General features: G+C 38.8%; 3 protein-coding genes across 5 annotated transcripts in view; 1 reads left to right on the forward strand and 2 right to left on the reverse strand.

Moving 5' to 3' along the window:
• LOC108137126 (pre-mRNA-splicing factor ATP-dependent RNA helicase PRP16) overlaps positions 1-17,099 on the reverse strand; it is a 28,179-nt gene extending 11,080 nt beyond the window's left edge. The window contains exons 1-2 of the mRNA XM_017258666.2: positions 15,134-17,099; positions 14,292-14,485 (exon numbers count right to left, since the gene is read on the reverse strand). Of these exons, the coding sequence (XP_017114155.1) occupies positions 14,292-14,485; positions 15,134-16,985 (2,046 nt within the window). The 5' untranslated portion in view covers positions 16,986-17,099. The remainder of the gene's footprint in view (positions 1-14,291; positions 14,486-15,133) is intronic.
• LOC108137129 lies at positions 4,542-12,872 on the forward strand. 3 transcript variants are annotated; one of them, XM_017258669.2, is made up of 4 exons: positions 4,542-5,531; positions 10,099-10,277; positions 10,762-10,866; positions 11,699-12,872. In XM_017258669.2, exons 1-4 carry the CDS (start codon positions 4,898-4,900, stop codon positions 11,735-11,737), a joined length of 957 nt encoding a protein of 318 aa, XP_017114158.1. In that variant the 5' UTR covers positions 4,542-4,897; the 3' UTR covers positions 11,738-12,872. The 3 variants fall into 3 exon arrangements, with proteins under 3 accessions (XP_017114158.1, XP_017114157.1, XP_017114159.1); XM_017258668.2 differs by having other exon boundaries at positions 12,027-12,872; XM_017258670.2 differs by lacking the exons at positions 10,762-10,866; positions 11,699-12,872 and adding an exon at positions 5,584-5,649 and having other exon boundaries at positions 10,099-10,165.
• A 457-nt stretch (positions 17,100-17,556) lies between the features above and the next one.
• Positions 17,557-18,241, reverse strand: LOC108137079 (protein CutA homolog). The gene has a single exon (XM_017258604.2). The coding sequence runs from the start codon at positions 18,169-18,171 to the stop codon at positions 17,602-17,604; it is 570 nt and encodes a 189-aa protein (XP_017114093.1). The 5' UTR covers positions 18,172-18,241; the 3' UTR covers positions 17,557-17,601.
• Between the last annotated feature and the right edge of the window lie 291 nt (positions 18,242-18,532).

An 18,532-nucleotide genomic window follows, 5' to 3' on the forward strand; every position in this document is an offset into this window, starting at 1 on the left:
ACTGCAAGGTACATACATAAATACAAGCAAATTGCACTGCAATTAGATAAACTGCAGGTGTCTGTGAGGGGGATGGACACAGCTGTGGTCACATAAATAGTAGTCAAAAAATCTTTTAGGTGCTATAATACCCATATATGAATTTTACATTGGTAAGTAATACTTTAATTTTCTTTAAAACCCAAATAAATTTAAGTTGTGTTTACCCTTACACAAATCCCATTTATCAACTTTTAGTTTTCAAAAAATTAATAAGACTTAAAAAAATAATTTATTGCTTTAGACTACATACTAACATAGACTTATTTATTTGAGCTATAAAACTAATGGAATGTTTTGACTTATGACATGTGTATCTATAGATATTATATTGTTGTTATTTTGACACACCTATAACTATGTTGTGCTGGACCGGCTTGGCTTATTAGACGCTCAGCTCAGCACATCCCGCCAATAGACAATAACAATGTAGACGGACCGGACCACCCCCCTTTTTCCACCCGACAGAAACACTCTTCGGTGCTCCACGACGTTTTCCGACGACAGCCAAGGTTAAAACTATAAATAGATATGGAGAAAAATCAACAACAACAGCAAACAATCAACAACAAAAAAAGCGAGTTGCAAAATCTATTTTTAGCTGACAGCAGCGAGACGCCGACTGTTAAAAGAGTAAATGAAAAACTTGAAACGAAAACAAGGCACGAAATACAAAACTAATCTAAATCCAAATCCAAGTCGAACTTAGAATGCCCTTAATAAACCAACAATGAAACATCGAAATTGAGTGATTAAATCATAATAAAGTTATCCTATTTTGATCGTCATGACTAGAAAATCATTTGTTTGAATATGTGTTCTAATTTATTTAATATTATTTAATTGAACAAAAAATGTATACAATTTTGAAAAAAACTTATTTTTATTTAAGATTTTATCAAAAGTATGAAAGCAAAGTATTTAAACTTCTTCCACATTAATGATGAACTAGATTAAATAACAACGAATAACAACGATAAGTTCTTTGGCAAACAGTTTAAAGATAGCTGTGCTAAACATAGAATAGATTTCATTCATATTTTTAGCAGGTATAAAATTACCTATTATCAGAAAATCTTTGAGAATAGTTTGTTTGGTTAATGTAATAAATGAAATTGCATTTCACATCTTGATATCGGTTTGGTTAGTAATGAGAACAAATTTAAACAGTTGTGTTAATACAAAAGCCAAATAGTTGGATTAACTTAATTAGTATATATTATTATCAGCTGAATGTCAATCTTACCATATAAATTACAAATAAGAAAAGTAAATTATTGAAAAACCGGCAAGCCCGCGCCCCAAAAAGCTATTTGAAAAGAGCTGACCCGAAATATTTACCAATTCTGTTGCCTCAGCTGGCGATTCTGGGTGCTTGGCCCAGTTTAAAGAAGCTTTGGCAGCGGCAATGGGTCAAATTAGTTTGGCTGCCGAGTCGAGTGCTCTGCCCCGTCCCCTCGGAACGAAAAAAAAGTCCATTCCCATTCCGAATACGAATACGTATCTAACGTACGTGAGCCAACGCACACACGCACTCTTGTTAAAGAAAAGCACAGAAAAAATAAAAAAAAAAAAAAAAAAATAGGTGCGAGAAATCAAACTTGACGACTACGTCACTACGAAAAGTTTCAAGTTTCCCCGACTCATTGGCGATATCGATTCACTGGATGTGCTATTGGAAATTACTAGAAATACACCGAGAAAAATTACACCTTTTATGGTTAGCTAAAACTATAATAACAGCTTCTAGTGTTTGTTCCACATTAAACAGTAAAGAAGACCTACACTCAGAGAACACACAAAAAAAAAAACGAAGTTACCTACATTTTAGGAATATAAACTTCCTATTTAGTTTAAATATTAAATATAACATTTTTAATATACAATTTAATATGTATTGTATTTAATATTATGATTTATTGTTTTATTTAAATATTAAATATAATATTTTAAATTCAATAGTCAGATATTTAGTTTTACTTTTTCCATTATTTACAAAAAAGCAATTGACTAATTTAGACAAAGCAACCCTGTATTATGCCCAAAAATTATCAGAATTTAATCATTTTTGGATATCTACATACTTAAATATTCAATTCATGTTTATTTATAAGATTTTAAAATCGGGGCATGGCTGATGAAGATGAATGCTATAAATTTGGAAAAGCTCTTTTCTTTCTTTGTCAGGTGGCCTGGTTTTTTCCTCCGTGTAGAACAGTTACACTGTTTAGGGCCGCGATAGTTAGTGGGCGGGCACAAGATCTTTGGCCATCTGATAATACGATTGCAAGTAGAGAAAAAAGCTCATTAACTAATGAGCGGAGCATAGTTTGTTTACTCTTGCTGTGTTTTATATCAGCAGAAAGTGCAAGGTAAATATAAGTCAGTGTAAAGGTCTAGTTACTTCACAAATTCAGTATGCTCTTTTAATTGCAATTTAAAAGGGAAACTATGACAGAATTTCCAATTAAAATATTTGATAAAACTCAATCCGCGAAATTGGTATTAAATTCGCAATTTTGTATGGGAAATCGTCAAAGGCAATTTAATACAACCAAGCAAGCACATCACTATTAAATATTTGCAACAGCAAAATATTCTAGCGTTTCTAAAAATACAATAATCATCCGTGCTCCCATTTTCAAAGCGCAAGGTTTTATTTTTAGGTGCTTTAAAATTCGCAACTTGTGTGTCAATAATTTTATTTCTCTTGGTTTTTTTTATATCGTTGTCTTTTTTTGCATGAACATTTTTTTAGCTGTGTCGATCAAGCTTAAAATATTGTTTAAGGAAATTTAATAAGGTTTTAGGGAAGGGTGATGCAAAACCGACATTATTGAATTTTTTTTTTAATTTTAACATATTATATTAAGCCTTATGGCGTTATTTTGGCTAAGGAATTTTAACCTTAAAATAATGGGATAAGTGTAGGAGGGGCAAAATCGACATTCCAGTCGTTTTTTTTTTTATATTTTAATCTAATTTTACATATATATATATATATATTTTGGTATATTTGATAAGTTTCAGTAAAAATGATTTTCTGAACATTCCCTCAGTGGTTTTTGGGTGCCAATTGACGAGCGTTACCTGTGGACGATCACATGTCCCAGGGATCCGCCAATAATCAATAGTTGGAAGCGAGTCGAAAACAAACCATTAACCAATAAGCAATAAACCCCCTCACCCACATCAATCAACTCAGCTGGTTTGTGTGACGTTTTGGCGAATCGGTTCAATGAGTGCTAAATAATTTCGGGGTTCGTGACAAATAACTGCGACGTTGACGAAAAGCCCTAATAATGATTATAATCAGGGGACCATAAATCGCAGGGCGTAGTTGCGGCACGAAGGATAGCCCCCGCCGATCCCATTAAGGATCCCAAAATATGAGCTTAATCGCCATGAAATAGACAATGTATATAAATAATATTAATATGCATGGCAAAAAGGGTGGCAAGACTGCATAAAGTGGAATGCCAAACTCACCACAGTTCAAAAGCCCCAAAAGAGCTCCAAACGAGTATAGTAATCTCTCTCTCCCTCTCCGAAAACCGGCTTTCGTTATAAATAACGCCGCTCTCCGCTAATTTATCTTTAGACCAAGTCTCTAGGGTTTCCGAATTTTATAACTATTCGCATAATTGTTGTTTTTATTATTCAAAAGATTAAAAAAAAAACATGCAGTTTGAGAATTGTTTTTGGCTTTCTAATAATCTTGGTGCTTCAATAATTTTTTTAAATTTTAGGAAGTACATATGTACATATTTGGAATGGCTGATTTTAAACAACAAAAACAATAACTTTATTTTCCTCCTTTAATTTTTAAAAAGTACAAATTTGGTCCCAAGGTGTATTTGTCACAGCTTTGTGGTTTTAATATTGTTAGCTTGAACAATGCAAGTTTATTTACACTAATGGTGGCAATCTAAGCATGAATTTCATGTTTTTAATGAACTGTAATGTGAATACGCTTATACAATGAACAGTGGTTGCTGGTACAAGCGAAAAATAAAATATGTTAGGTCAACATTTTGAAACCGTATAACTTGAAATATTTTTTAGAATAACAACAATCGTTCGTTCAGGTTCCCTAATGGGGGTTCACATTTTGAAAAATATAAAATGTTATAATTAAAATTAAATATATAAAAAATATAGGGGTAATTTTGTCCATATTAAACCATTTAAGAAAAATTGATATTTTTGTTTTGAATAATTAATAAAAGCCATGAATTTATACTGTAAATTCCCACATTAGGCACACTGTGCTGTAGATAAATTCAACATTCGAGAGAGAAAATGAGCGATTTTAACATTCATGCTAAGATACAATTAACAGTGGCAGAGAGCGGGAATTGATTTTTTTCGTTTAGTATGGTATGGTGAAAAAGTTCTCTTGAGAGAGTTGGGTGAAGAGTAGCTCTCCCGGTGTTTTTTTTCTTGTTGCGTCGGCAGCGAGTCGACAGAGGCAGAGCTTATAAATAAGGCGAGTGGCCCGAAAACAAATTTATTCGACAAAAAAGCGAACCGACGAGCGGATAAGGCGAGAAATACCTGAAAGGCAGCAGCGTAAAACACGAAAAGCCAGAAACAGTATCAGAGAAACAGCAAAATACACATCAAACAAACTGAACATAAACCGAAAACAAGAAACCGTAAAAGAAAAGTAAGAAAAAGAAGCGAATCGAGGCAGCGTAAATAACAAACAGAGCGAGTTGAAGCGAACTTTGAAAACCGAAAAAACAGATAATACACAAAGTCGTTTTTCCGGAAAACGCGCGGAAAAGTGAATTTCCATTTTTTTTTCGAGTGAAAGTTTTTGGGCGCTAACGCCCGCCCACGCGCCACGCCCACAATGAACCGTTCGAACAGCTTTGTTAGCTCGCTAAAATGGTGGCCACTGCAGGGTCACAATAACCAACCGGCGGCGGTGGCGCCACCTGCCGGCGGCTACTCGCAATCAGCGCCCAGTTCGCCCACCTCCAATTGGCCACCGCCATTGCAGCAGCAGCAGAATCCTGCCGCCCACCGGCTCCTGCCGCCCAACGCCCACCAGAAAGTGGCCGGTGGTGGTATCGCCGGAGTCACCTTCGGCAGCAGCGTGGCCGTTCAAAAGCTGCGCGAATCCAAGTGGTTCAAGCCCGAGGAGCAGCGCATCTTTTGCGCCGTCGTCGAGTGCGGATTTGTGGTCGAGATCCGGAGCATCGCCGCCGCCGAAGCAGCTGCGGCCAATGCAGCAGCCGCGGCAGCTGCCGCCGCATCCGGCGATGCCGATGGCGACGATGACGGCGACGTCGACGCCTTGGAGGAGATCGACTGTCCGCTGACCCAACAACCGCTCAACCCACCACCGAAAGCCCAATCAAAGTCCCAGTCCCATCAGCAGCTGGTCATTCCGCGCAACGGGAGCAGCTTCCTCGAGACGCAGGACGAGAACGAGACGCCAGTGGCCTCCTGGTACGGCATCGTCCTCTGCAAGGTGGCCAAAGGTGAGTGCTAAAGCCATCTGTTCTCATTTTCACATGTATCTTTTTCATAAAGTAAATATTAAATCGAGAAAAGACAGCACTGCTCGATTGAAAATCTAAATCTGCAAGTTGGCCCAAGGTGAGTGCAAAAACACACCGAGAAAAAAATATAAGCAGCAGCTCTTATCTGTTTTATAACTAATGAATATTAGTTCAAGAAAAACTAATCAATCTGCAAACGAAAGACTTATCTGTTGCATATATTGATGAAATATGCCTATACGATCTGAAATCACTTTGTGCAATTTTTGAAATTCCATTTATAAGTGCAAATGATGCAATACAAGCAAATAGCTTTAGTTCAGACTTCTTGATCACATGCATAAGCAGCAAATGTTACTGGGTTTTAATATTTAATTGTGAATTACTTTTGTGGTTTTATTGGGATTCGTTATCTTTTATTATGACTGACTAATGCGCTTTGGACAAATAAGTTGTTAAAAAATGTTATCCCCCAAAAGTTTACATTGGGTTTTATTTAATTTCTTTAAAATGTTTCTGTTGGTGCCCAATTATACGATTTATTGTATTATCTAGGATTTTTTTTTATATTTCGATGCCAATCTCAAAATTTTTTATAACAGTATACATATCTGTAGTTTTTGGTCCAAAAAAAAGAAAGAATTCACAATTATACATATGTATGTATGTTTTTGTTTACTATTGCTCTATTTTTAAATTCAGGTATTACTTTCTTTTAAGTTATGCATTGTTTAATCAGTTGTTCGTACATGGAGTGAAATTTAAATGTCTTGGAGACATGTCGAAGTTCTACTGTAGGTACGTCATCAAGGAGCTGTAAATTTAGTGCAGAATACCTGCCCAACTTTCCAGTTGATGAACAATCACAAAACTTCGGACGTCAGAGAGTCGTTAAGCTAATCTATGGGTTTGGGTTTTTGGGTGCATGTCGGAATTGTAGAATGTCATTCAATAAACAAACAGCACACACATGCGCACTGGCTACGGCGTACACACACGCACACAGGAATACTTTTATCTAATTGCAAATAGAATTCAACAAGAATATCAAGAAAGGGCTTATCAAATGCGACACTGCCAGCGCAGTCGACGTCGGCAGAGGGGCCATTCACAAAGCTTCGCCGACAGCTGCTAGAACATTCCAAAAGTATAGGCTCAAAAAACCCAAACACGAAGTTGAAAACAAAAGAAATGAAGTTCAAAAACGAAATCGAAAACGAAAACAAAAGAAACAAAATAAGAAAGGGGGAAAAAAGGTGAATAAAAACAAGAAAGAAAGCAAACTTCGGCAAGCCGAAGTTCATATACCCTTGCAGCTATTGCATGAATTAAATACTTTTGAAAACATTTAAATTATGATTTACTTCAGTATATACTGAAAAACAGTGAAGCTATGATGATTTGCAGCTCAATTATTAGATAGTTATTTTATATATTTTTATTAGTTCTATGGGAGCTATATGATATAGACGTCCGATTTTGATAAAATTTAAACCATAATTCTGAAATAATTAAACATTGCCATATGTCGAAGAACTAAACAAAAAATTAAAAAACAGAAAAGTTATAATTTTTTTTCATTTATTTCTCCGATTGTTCCTATGGGAGCTATATGATATAGTCGTCCGACTTTGATGAAATTTAAACCGTAAATCGAAAATATTTAACCATTATTAAATGTCGAAGAACTAAACAAAACATTAAAAAACAGAAAAGTTATAATTTTTTTTCATTTATTTTTCCGATTGTTCCTATGGGAGCTATATGCTATAGTCGTCCGATTTTGATGAAATTTAAACCGTAAATCGGAAATATTTAACCATTACTAAATGTCGAAGAACTAAACAAAAAATTAAAAAACAGCAAAGTTATAATTTTTTTCCTTTATTTTTCCGATTGTTCCTATGGGAGCTATATGCTATAGTCGTCCGATCCGGCTCGTTCCGACTTATATACTACCTGCAATAGAAAGACAACTTTTGGGAAAGTTTCATGCAGATAGCTTTAAAACTGAGAGACTAGTTTGCATATAAACGGACGGACAGACGGACAGACGGACAGACGGACAGACGGACAGACGGACGGACAGACGGACAGACGGACATGGCTAGATCGACTCGCCTAGTGATGCTGATCAAGAATATATATACTTTATAGGGTCGGAGATGTCTCCTTCACTGCGTTGCAAACTTCTGACTGAAATTATAATACCCTCTGCAAGGGTATAAAAATATAAACACATAATATAATATTATGGTTGCTCAGCCGGGTCTTCACTGTGTGAGTGTGTCTGTGTTGAGTTGGGTTGCAAGTGGTGAGCTTTGCTGCATGGCCACAAATTCACCACGCGCACACGACTGTTGCATCTCGTGTACCGGGCATTAACCCACCACACGTGCTGCAGCCACACAAATGTATGTTTATACGCAAGTGTATATAGTGCATATATGTATATGGATACAGCCAAAGCCACAAAATAGCACTGGTTTAGAAGCAGTGTTTTCTATGATTCGGTTACGCTTAATTTGATAATTTTACTAATCATTTTACACCTAACCTTAATGGTTTTTTAAGTTTTATACAATATATTTAATTAATATTTACCACGTGGGTACAAATAAACAAACGCTATTTAGGCATCGCTGAAATACTATTATTAATTTTAAAAAAATGTGTATTCATTACAGTTTAACATTATTTATCTTTTAACGTCTTACATTTCTTTTAAACTGAAGATTCTAAGAACTTATGTAAATTGCAACATTAAATACAATTTTAGTTTAATAATTTTAATAAAAGAACAATTTGTTATCTGAACTAATTCAAACTGAACACCTACACATGGTAATCGAAGAAATAATGATTTTGCTAAAAAAAAAAGAAAGAAAGACAATGACAGATTGAGAATATTTGATTGATTTCGCCCTAATAGTTCGAAATGCGTTGCGAAGGGGGACACACTTTTGATTTACCTTGGCCTCCTCAGAGACATTTCTTGAACCAGATTTGTATGTACAAATGTGCAAGTACATATGTACATACATATGTATGTAAATATTTGTGATAATGGAAGCTTTTCTGGTCAGCAAATAGGGCTCAGTCCAATCAATAAAATGCTGCACTCTGGCGTTAATCGGTTTCCATGGCACTTGGCCAGCCACTGATTATAGTCCAAAGGCAAATTACTCGCACTTGTCCGATTATACATGCTATATGTACGTATGATACACATATGTATGTATCTTTACCCAAAGAGTCGGGGGAAATGGCTGTGGAAATCGCTGGGCATTGCGCATGCGTGCTTATCAATGATATTTACAATGGCCCCCTGACACGTACGACAAACACCCACTTCTCTGCCAGTATTAAGTTTGATTGATTATCTTGCATTAGAAAGCGTTACAGAAAAGCAAATATGCATTATAAATCCATAAATATGAGAAGGGGGCTCTTGGGCGAGACAGGTGACACAGCTTTTTTTGCTCCACACAGCGTTCAATGATCCACATCCACATCTTGGGGGATACAGTGATCATTCAAATAAAAAACCTTTAGTTTCTCATTGTGTTTTAATTTTTACATCTCTTGATTAATTGAGAGAAAGACAAATTATGAAGTGATACAAAAAAAAAAACACATTAAATAAAAAGTTATTAGCAAAACGACTGACATCATTTTAATGAAATTATATATTTAAAGCAATGTTATTTTATTAATTGGCTCATCGTTAAAGTGAGCTCACTGGAAATGCATTCGCCCAGAGTCCAGGGGGAAAACATTGTATTTATTATTATTAGTGAGATAATGGAATTGGCTTACAAAATCACTGGCTCAAGCGATATGAGCACACAACAAACAACTCATTCAGGCAGCCACCACCCGCCACCCACATCCCACAAAAATGATCTAAACAAATTTAAATGCCTGCAAATTGGTTGGACATGGCAACAAATGAACAACAAACATATTTAAAGCCGAAAAAATACCATTAGAGCAGGAAGAAGCAGAAGCGGCTGACTGTAAAATACTAAGGAGTGCTAATTATTGCATGGCAGTCATTAATTCACAAATGCCATAACGAATTGCGCAAACAAAAGAGTCACTCATGACCATCCTGGTTGCCAGAGATTGTCATTATGTCACTTGATTCCCGAATGAGGAGTTCCCAAATGGTGCCCAAGCATGACGAAAAAAGATATATAACACCAGTATAAAATCTTAAACTAGTAAAATGTGCTATATTTTATGTTGTTAGCAAAACCCACCTTTTTTCCACCTTCTTCATTACAGTTCAATCAATTTTCTGCGCAAGTCTGTGCAAAATCTTTCGACCAATGATCAAAAATCAAAATCAATTGATATTATTATTAACTGAATTGATTCTATGCAGGCATATATATATATTTCTACTACATGCATACAAACATACATACACAATGCAATTGAGTCCACCTGTTCGTGGGGGAAACATTCCGAATTGCCTGAATTGATGTTAATGGAAATGCAACACAGACTAATTTCGTTTTCTCTTGATCTCTGATTTCAGACAATAAGCCCAAGCCCGAGACCATTGAGATATTTTCTGTGAAAATACGTGAGAATGGCACATACAAACTAATCAAAATGCAGCTGGCGGATATTTGGAGTCATGGATGGGAGTTGCGCATCAATAATTTTGCCGACAAGGAAAAAGTGCCGCACAACGAAAAGGACATTCGCAATCAGGTGAGAGATATAACCACCAAATAAAATGGAATCTCAGAAGTTCGGGGCATTAGCGAAAGAGTGCAGCAGCCAATAAAATTCAATTATATCTACATATGTATTTTCTTAAAGATTTTTGGCATTAAAGTTATTATATTTTCATGATCAAAATTAAACAAATTTATCTGTTTAATCTTTGAAAAAATGTTTCCTTGAAATGTATTAAAGAATAATCATAACCAAGTGTTTCAGGTACTAAATAGTTTTGGGCATACATTTTTCCAGTTTAATTTTATTATAATAACTTTTGAAAGTCAATCAAAATAAACAATTTTTTGTTTCATTGAAGCACTACATTTTTAAAATTCACAAAAGCTAGTCACGTTTTTAATACTGGAAGTTTAAATTATTACCTAGTTTAACTTCATGAAACAAACTTCTGAGAGTCGAACGATCAAATGAGAAATAAACGATTCAAATTTTAACCCATTTCCGATACTTGCAGGTGTCGGTGGCGCGCAAGGCCAAGCAGAGTCTGTGGAACAACAACAAGCATTTCGTGTACTGGTGTCGATATGGAAGTCGTCAGCAGGATCTGCGGAAGCGACAGGTAACGACGAGTGCCAATCACGTGCTGCTGCACCTGATCAATTGATAAATTGATAAGCGGAGCCAAGAAGCCGGATGCCGAAAGGCGAAGAGCAAATGAAATAAGCGAAATGAAGCGCCGCGACACAGAAACCAAAATTTGCCAGTCCCACAAACCCTCTACCACCTGATCCTACCAATCCAATTCAAAATCCAAACCTAAACTTCCGCCCACCCACATGCATTGATTGTTGTAGTTGCAGCTGCAAAAAGCAAAAAAAAAAAATAACAACAACAAAAAAGCAATGTATAAACACAACAACACACACATACACACACACACACTGACCAAACCATATACTCAACGCATGCACGACAAAAAAAAAGTGGACTAAAAACGTACTGAGGAGGGAACCAGAAAAAAAGAACCATTAACTTTTCTAGGGCCCTATCTAAAACCAAATTCATCCAACCACTGAATCATGCTTGCTTTGCTCATATCCAATATTTGCCAAGTTACAAAAAAAAAAAAAAAAATATGAAAAGAAAAGAAAAAAAAGATGCTAACACAGAGAAATTTCCAAACGATTTAACCGATTTAGAAACTTAAATGCATCCACCCACACTCCCCACATATTATTTCGTTCGAGAAAACGATCATCTTCTTCAGTACTGAAAAGCATTACTTTCTGTGTATATATATTACATATGCATATTTATTTCTGTGAGACTGCAAACTGCCCATTTAATGTTGTATGTTTTATAATGTGCAAAACTGAATGTCCGGGGCCCGTGTGATTTGGTTTTCGATTTCGTCAAGACTTTGCTTGATTTTCTTTTTCAACCACTTTCAGTTAGATTTTCCGGATTCAAAGCCAAATATTATACGTTGAGTTTGTGTTAAGCAAAGGCTCAATGTCTGGCAAATTGTACTGGATTATCTGGCGGAATGCGAATGAAAAGCGAAATTATTGGCATTGACATTGGCATTGGCATTTGGGATTGGCGAAAATGAAGATCGGAAACGGGCCTCCTGGGCTGTCGGGCTGCCATTCTCTTCTTATTCCGGCACTTAATATTCCGGCTCTATATTCCGGCTAACCGCCTTCGCCTTCAATCGCAACCTGAGACGTACGTATTTCTGTTTGTACTCTGTGTCTTAAAAGTGAATCTATATTGCAGATGTCGGAGTGCGTGAAATGGGGCAGCGTGGGCATGAATGCGGGCATGCTGCTGGTGCTCAATAATCGGCAAAAATGCTATTCCCACTCAAAGTAACTAGAGAACAAAAACCAAAACCCTTTATTTTTCCATTTCTCTTTTTTATTATAAAACATAAAAAAAAGAAGAAATAAGTAACTAACTTTGCTGCCGGCGTTCCAGAGGCAACCAAACACAGACCGATTTTACACAGCAAACAAGTATTAAAGTAAATTCGGATGATAAGATAATTTATGGCTTAAGAACGCCAAGGGCAGTGGAAAAAAACCAAATGCAAATATACGTATTAAGTGCAAAAAGAGAGCCAAGAAAATTCAGATCAGGGCGAGGGTTTTTGGCAGTATTAAAAAAAATCATTTAAATTAAATCAAAATAAAATAAAATAAACTGAACTGAATTGAACTGAACTAAAAGCAAGGCCAGAGCAAAGCAAGAAACATGGTCTGTACTAAATCACCCTACACTACACTCCCGCCCATGATTGTATAGCTGTTGCAACACGAGCTACAATATTATCAAATACTTTTGTATTTACAATTGTGTATATGACACAGAACGAGAGAGAGAGACACACACACACTGTGAAATTCGAAAAGACTTATTAAATATTTGTTTGTTTATTTTTTTTGTCCTAATTTTTTGTTTTCATGTGATTAAATTATACGTATACATTATTATATTTATACATTTTGAATGGCAAGCATATGCAAGGCAACAATTTTTGTTTTCTTTGTTATTTAAGCGTAATTAAGAGAAACCCACAAGTGGGGAAAAACAAAAAAAAATAAAATTTTATCGAAAACTCTACGTAGCAGGCATATTAATTTAGCATTGTAAAAACAATCAAAAACATTCGAAATGTTTCGTTATGTATTTAGCTCTACATGACCGACAAACGATGACCCAAAGACGACGACCCAGAAAAAGAAACAGAAACAGAATATCTAAGCAAAAATGGCAACTTTAATTGCCGGAAAATATTTTGTACATAGGCAACTGGACTCCACACACGTAATTAAACAAAAAAGAGGATGCAACCCACAAAATTACAAAAAAAAAAAAAAATAATTTACAAAATTACAAAAATATATAAAATGAACGCTAGCTCGTAAGCTATACATATACATATATACATTATTACTTATTTTGTTTAAGTTTTGTCTTTTGTAAGCAATTTATAAAATATTTATAGTAGTCTTATATACATTTCGACAATGTGAGGAAATTTGAATATAAAACGTTTGTAAAATGCTTTATATTGATAATATTATTAAATGTTTACCAACGGATACAACAAAATGTAACGAGTTTTTAAAACTTACTGAATTGGGAAAATGAAATCTTCTAAAGGTAAGTTTCCTCACTGGTTTTGGTAGAGTTAAATTATACTTTAACAAGCCATTAAGTAAATCGCTTCAAAGTCATTAAATAATACTTTTGTACACACCTTGACATTGCTTACGATAGTACCTACACCTCTTCTAATCAATTAGATAAAAGTATCACCTTCAAAATTAATTGAATTGTTTCAATTTGACCGACCCATTTTCGGTTTTATCAAACCTAGCGGAATGTTTTCCTTCTTCATGAAGATAAGCGAACGTCAAGTTAAGCCAAAAATAATAAAGTCAGATGTGATTTTTAAAAAGATAAAAAAATTTAAACAAATATGTAGCTTTTGCATACAAAATAAAAAAATATTTTTGACACGAATTTGAATCTTTCTTGCTTCCTGCTTGAATGCAATTAAAATGGCACATAAAGGAAATATTTAAGGTATAGTAAAGTAAATTATTAAAAGCTAGCGAGTAGCAGTCAAGGGATTGGGTTTTCTTCTGTTGATCAGTAGTTTAAAGCATTGGAAAAGAAATTAATTGTATATATTGATGAAAAAATATTGATATCTCGCTGATATTGTTGAAATATAGGGAAGAATGGGTGGCAAAAATAAAATTAAACAAATACAACATATTCATACATTGAAAATCTATTCTGTTCGGTTAGGCATGAATATTAAGAAAAACAAAATGTCAGTGGAATGGAATCTGAGTATTTAATATTAACCCTTATTTAAATATATTTTCTTAAGATTCCAAAGGAAAAAATGTAAGTCGTTTATGCAACTCAAAAATGATTCATACGAATCGATAAGCACAACAGTAAGTGTCTTTGGGTTGAACCGATAATTGGGGATAATGGATTCAAAATAATGGTCATCAAACTCACCTCTCGCAGCAGTCCGAAGAGTACGTCCGTGGAGAGGGATCGCTCGTGGGCCTCGTCCATGATGATGGCCGCATAGCTGTCCAGTTCCGGATCGCGCAGACTCTCGCGGAGCAGGATGCCGTCCGTCATGTACTTGATGACCGTGCGCTCCGAGGTGCAGTCCTCGAATCGGATGGCATAGCCCACGTCCTCGCCTGGAAGAGAAAAGAGTCAAGATTAGATGACACACAGTCTATTCCAAGATTTCATTTCGAAACTAATATGGTTAAACTATTTAATTTTGATTCGTAGAAACAGTTTTAGGTCAAAATTCCCTGATTTGTTAATGGAACGTATTATCTAAGCAAAGATATTTCTCTAAGCACAGATATTTGTTAAAAAAAAAAAGAATTCACGATTCAAAAGTTAAACAAACAGAGAATTACTTCTTACATCTTATAAGATCAAGATAACTTGATTAACTGAATATTAGAACTACTTGTGGTCAATCCTTTACGTTTCACAAAAAATCTCTTTTAGTTCATTTAAAAATTTGATTTTAAAGTTAGCCAAACATTGACCTATACAAAATTGGTTTTTAAAGTTAAAAATATTTTGGGATTCCTATTATTCTATAACTCTTTGGAAAATAATGACTTTTTTCTTATAAGATATGTATTGAATAACTGAATATTAGGATTTCCTTGGATAAAACCTATTCGGAAAGAGATAGAAATATCTTTACGTTTCTCAATTGATTGTTTTTAGTTTCTAAAAAGATTTGCAAATGACAATGGAAAAATGCTTGCTAAACCCTTGCGATACAATGCTAACACAATGTGGTGAAATTGGGAAGTGCCTACCCAGCTGGGTGTCCATCTCGTCGGAGACGCGCTTGGCCACCGACATGGCGGCCACTCGACGGGGCTGCGTGCACCCGATCATGCCCCGCTGGCTGTATCCATCCTCGTGCAGATACTGGGTGAGCTGTGTGGTCTTGCCGCTGCCCGTCTCGCCCACGATGATGATCACCGAGTTCTCACGGATCACGTTGAGCAGCTCCTGGCGCGAGGCGAACACGGGCAGGAAGCGGCGCTGCTCCGAAATTGTCTTCTTGCGCGAGAAGTCACTCTTGCCGCCAGTTTCCTGGTCGCGCATGTGGTCGGCGAACTTCTGATCCTTGCGGTAGTCAGCCGTATCGTTGTCCTTATCGAAACGGGCGTCCTCGTCGTCCTGCGGCCGCTGGACACCCATGATGTTGCCCAGCTTGGTGCCGCCCAGCTCCCAGTGCTTCTTCTGCGCCTTGCGGCGCTCCTTCTGCTCCCGATAGGTGCGCACCAGGGCGCTGCCCTTCCGGGCCAGCAGCGCCATATCGGAGGTGGGATCCTTGACGGGCACAACCGGCTCCGGCTGCTTGGTGAACACGATGCGGCCGTCGAGGAACGGCGGTATGATGTGATGCACCAGCAGATGCACCCGCTCCAGCGCCTCCTCGTCGAAGTCATCGTTCACACTGATCGACATGACCACGCCCGAGGTGAGCATGCGGTTACGCTCCCACAGCTCGTTGTCCCGATTGTTCTGCCGCTGCTGGGCGCTGATCCGCTTGGTGCGCTTCTGCTCCAGCTGCTCCTCACGCTTGCGGAAATACTCGGAACTGGCGCCGGCAAACGGATTGTTCTCATCGTCGTAGCCCTCGTCGATGTTGTACCACTCGCGGTCCAATCGCCGCTGCTCCTCCTCCCACAGGTCCAGCGACTCGGCATCCTCGCCCCAGGGCGTGGCTCCACTGCGCTTGCGGTCGTGGGCCCACTGATTGTACCGATGGGCCGGCGTTGGACGCGCCGTGTCATCCTGCCGGCGATCCTGATGCCGTCGACTGCCGCCTCCGCTGCGCACCGACCAGTCGCGGGATTGACTGCTGTGGCGTTTCGGCGTGGGCATATCCCAGTCCGACTTGCGCTGACTGCCATCGCCATCCTCATCGTCCCAGGAACTGTTGGACACGCCGCTGCTGCTGCCGCTGCCGCCTGGAGTGCCCGGCTCCCGCGGCGTGTAGACACTGCGCTCGGATACGGAGCGGTCGCGATCGCGATCACGGCTGCGGTGTCGATCCCGCTCCCGATCCCGTTCCCTGCCTCTATCCCTTTGCCGGCGCCTATCGCGGTCGCGTTCGAAGTCATTGTCTCGCTCGCCGTCGCGCTTCCTGCGCCGATCACGATCGCGTTCGCGATCCCTGTCCCTGCCCTCCGCCGCGGAGGAGGAGGAGCTGGCCAGGCGGCCGCGCTCCTTGTCCCGCTGGATATGCTCGCGCAGACGTTCGCGGGCCTTCTCGGAAACGCCGCCCGTGTGCGTGGGCGTCTCGTCCTTGTGCTCGCGCAGCTGGCCGCGCAGCTTCTCGAAGCTCTTGGTGTCCGGCTTCTTGAAGGCGAACTCACTGGATCCGCCGGTGGATTGGGGCGTGGAACTGCCGCCGCCGGCGTCGTCGTACTCGCTGTCCTGGAAGGACATCAGTCGCTCCGATTGCTCCTTCTCGGCACGCCGCTTGGCCGCCAGCTTGTCCAGGCCGAGGAGCGATCCCTGCGGCACCTTGAATCCGCCGCCGCCTTTCGTTTGGGCGGCATCCTTGGGCTTCCGGATTACCAGGCCGCCGCGCGTCTCCTGACCCGTGGTGCCCTCCAGCCGGTGGACGCCGGCCTCGTCGTCGTCGGACATCCTGTCTTCCACTGTGTTGGTCAAGTGAATCACGCTGCTCCTTGGACTTTTCGTAAATCCTCCTCGTTGCCGCAAAAACGATTCATTCGCGTTGGCGTTGCTGCCGCTAACAGCTGATCGCCAGTGCTGCCACCCGTTTGGAAATTGGAGGGCGACGGTGATGCCATTCCGACTGTTTTATACCCAGAACTAGTTGTTTTGTTAACATACGAAAACAAGCATTATTTTAGCAACAAAAAATGTAACATATTTGCGTTAACGAAATTTAAAAAAATTTTTCATTTCATATATTTATTTTCCAATAACCAATAAAAGTTTGAAAAGAATTTTATGATGTTAAACTAAATATCTTAACAGTTCTAATTTAAAAAAATCATTTTGAAATCCAATCCAATCCAGTCCTAATGTTGCAGTACAAATTAGTGATAAAAAGGAATTTAACTTTTTAAACAGCGCGACCCGTGTTGAATTTGAGCCTGCCGGACCGCCAAAAAAATGAGTGTGCAAATTGAAGCCTACTGGCAACGCCTGAAGCTGGCGCCCTTGGAAAGCTTAAAAAAAACATTGCCCATTTGCAGTGAACATTTAATTGCATTAAATACATTATAAATTCGGTCTAGTCCTGGTTTTTATCCGCCTTTTCCGGCACCGTCTGCGCGATCCAGTCGAGATACGGTGGATTGCCATTCTGTATGGGCAGCGAGATGACCTCGGCGACGCTATATGGATGATTCTCGCGGACGAACTTGCTCAGCTCGTCGATGCGACTGGTGCGCGTCTTCATCATCAGCAGGAACTCGTTGTCCTCGTTGACCTTGCCCTCCCACAGGTAGATTGACTCGATCTGGGGAACAATGTTGACACAGGCGGCCAGTTTCCGTTCGATGATGCTGCGTGCCAGTTTCCTAGCCGTTTCCCGATCCGGAGTGGTCACAAAGGCCACCGAACTGCTGCCAGCTTGGTAGGATTCACCCGTTTGGTCGCTCATCATGGAAATGGAACTACTGGAACTGGAACTGGACGGTGGGGCACTGGAAGAGAAGCACCTTTCCTGGCTGGCAAAGCACGAACTGCTTGTGGCTAAGGCCGGGCGAATTGTGACGGCGGCGATGGTGGAAACGAACAACAGGTCGCGCGCAAACACCCAGCGAAAGGGCAAAAACCTTGCACAGATCCGATATTGCATTTACATGCACTTTGCACGGCACAGCAATAATAATCCCCAAGTTCGGTGCAAATGACAGATAGCAATAACAAAACAATAACCGGCTGCGGCGTTGCCGGACTGCGACGAGCTGATGCTCGCTGTTTAGCAATTTTTGGGCTAAAAAAAATTAAGGCTTCCTTACACTGAGTTTTCATCAATTCATGAATTTTGTTTATAAACATTTTCATAAAAAATAAGATCAGTAAAATTTACTATATGTAGTTGATGTAAGATATATACAAAATTAAACGGTAACATTATTCGTAACTTTTATATCAAAGCTTGATATTAAACGTTTAAATTATTTTGTAAAACCAAAACTTAATAAATAGACGTTATT

The sequence above is a fragment of the Drosophila elegans genome, unplaced genomic scaffold (genome assembly GCF_018152505.1).
Source record: "Drosophila elegans isolate 14027-0461.03 unplaced genomic scaffold, ASM1815250v1 contig_149, whole genome shotgun sequence".
Lineage (NCBI taxonomy): Eukaryota > Metazoa > Arthropoda > Insecta > Diptera > Drosophilidae > Drosophila > Drosophila elegans.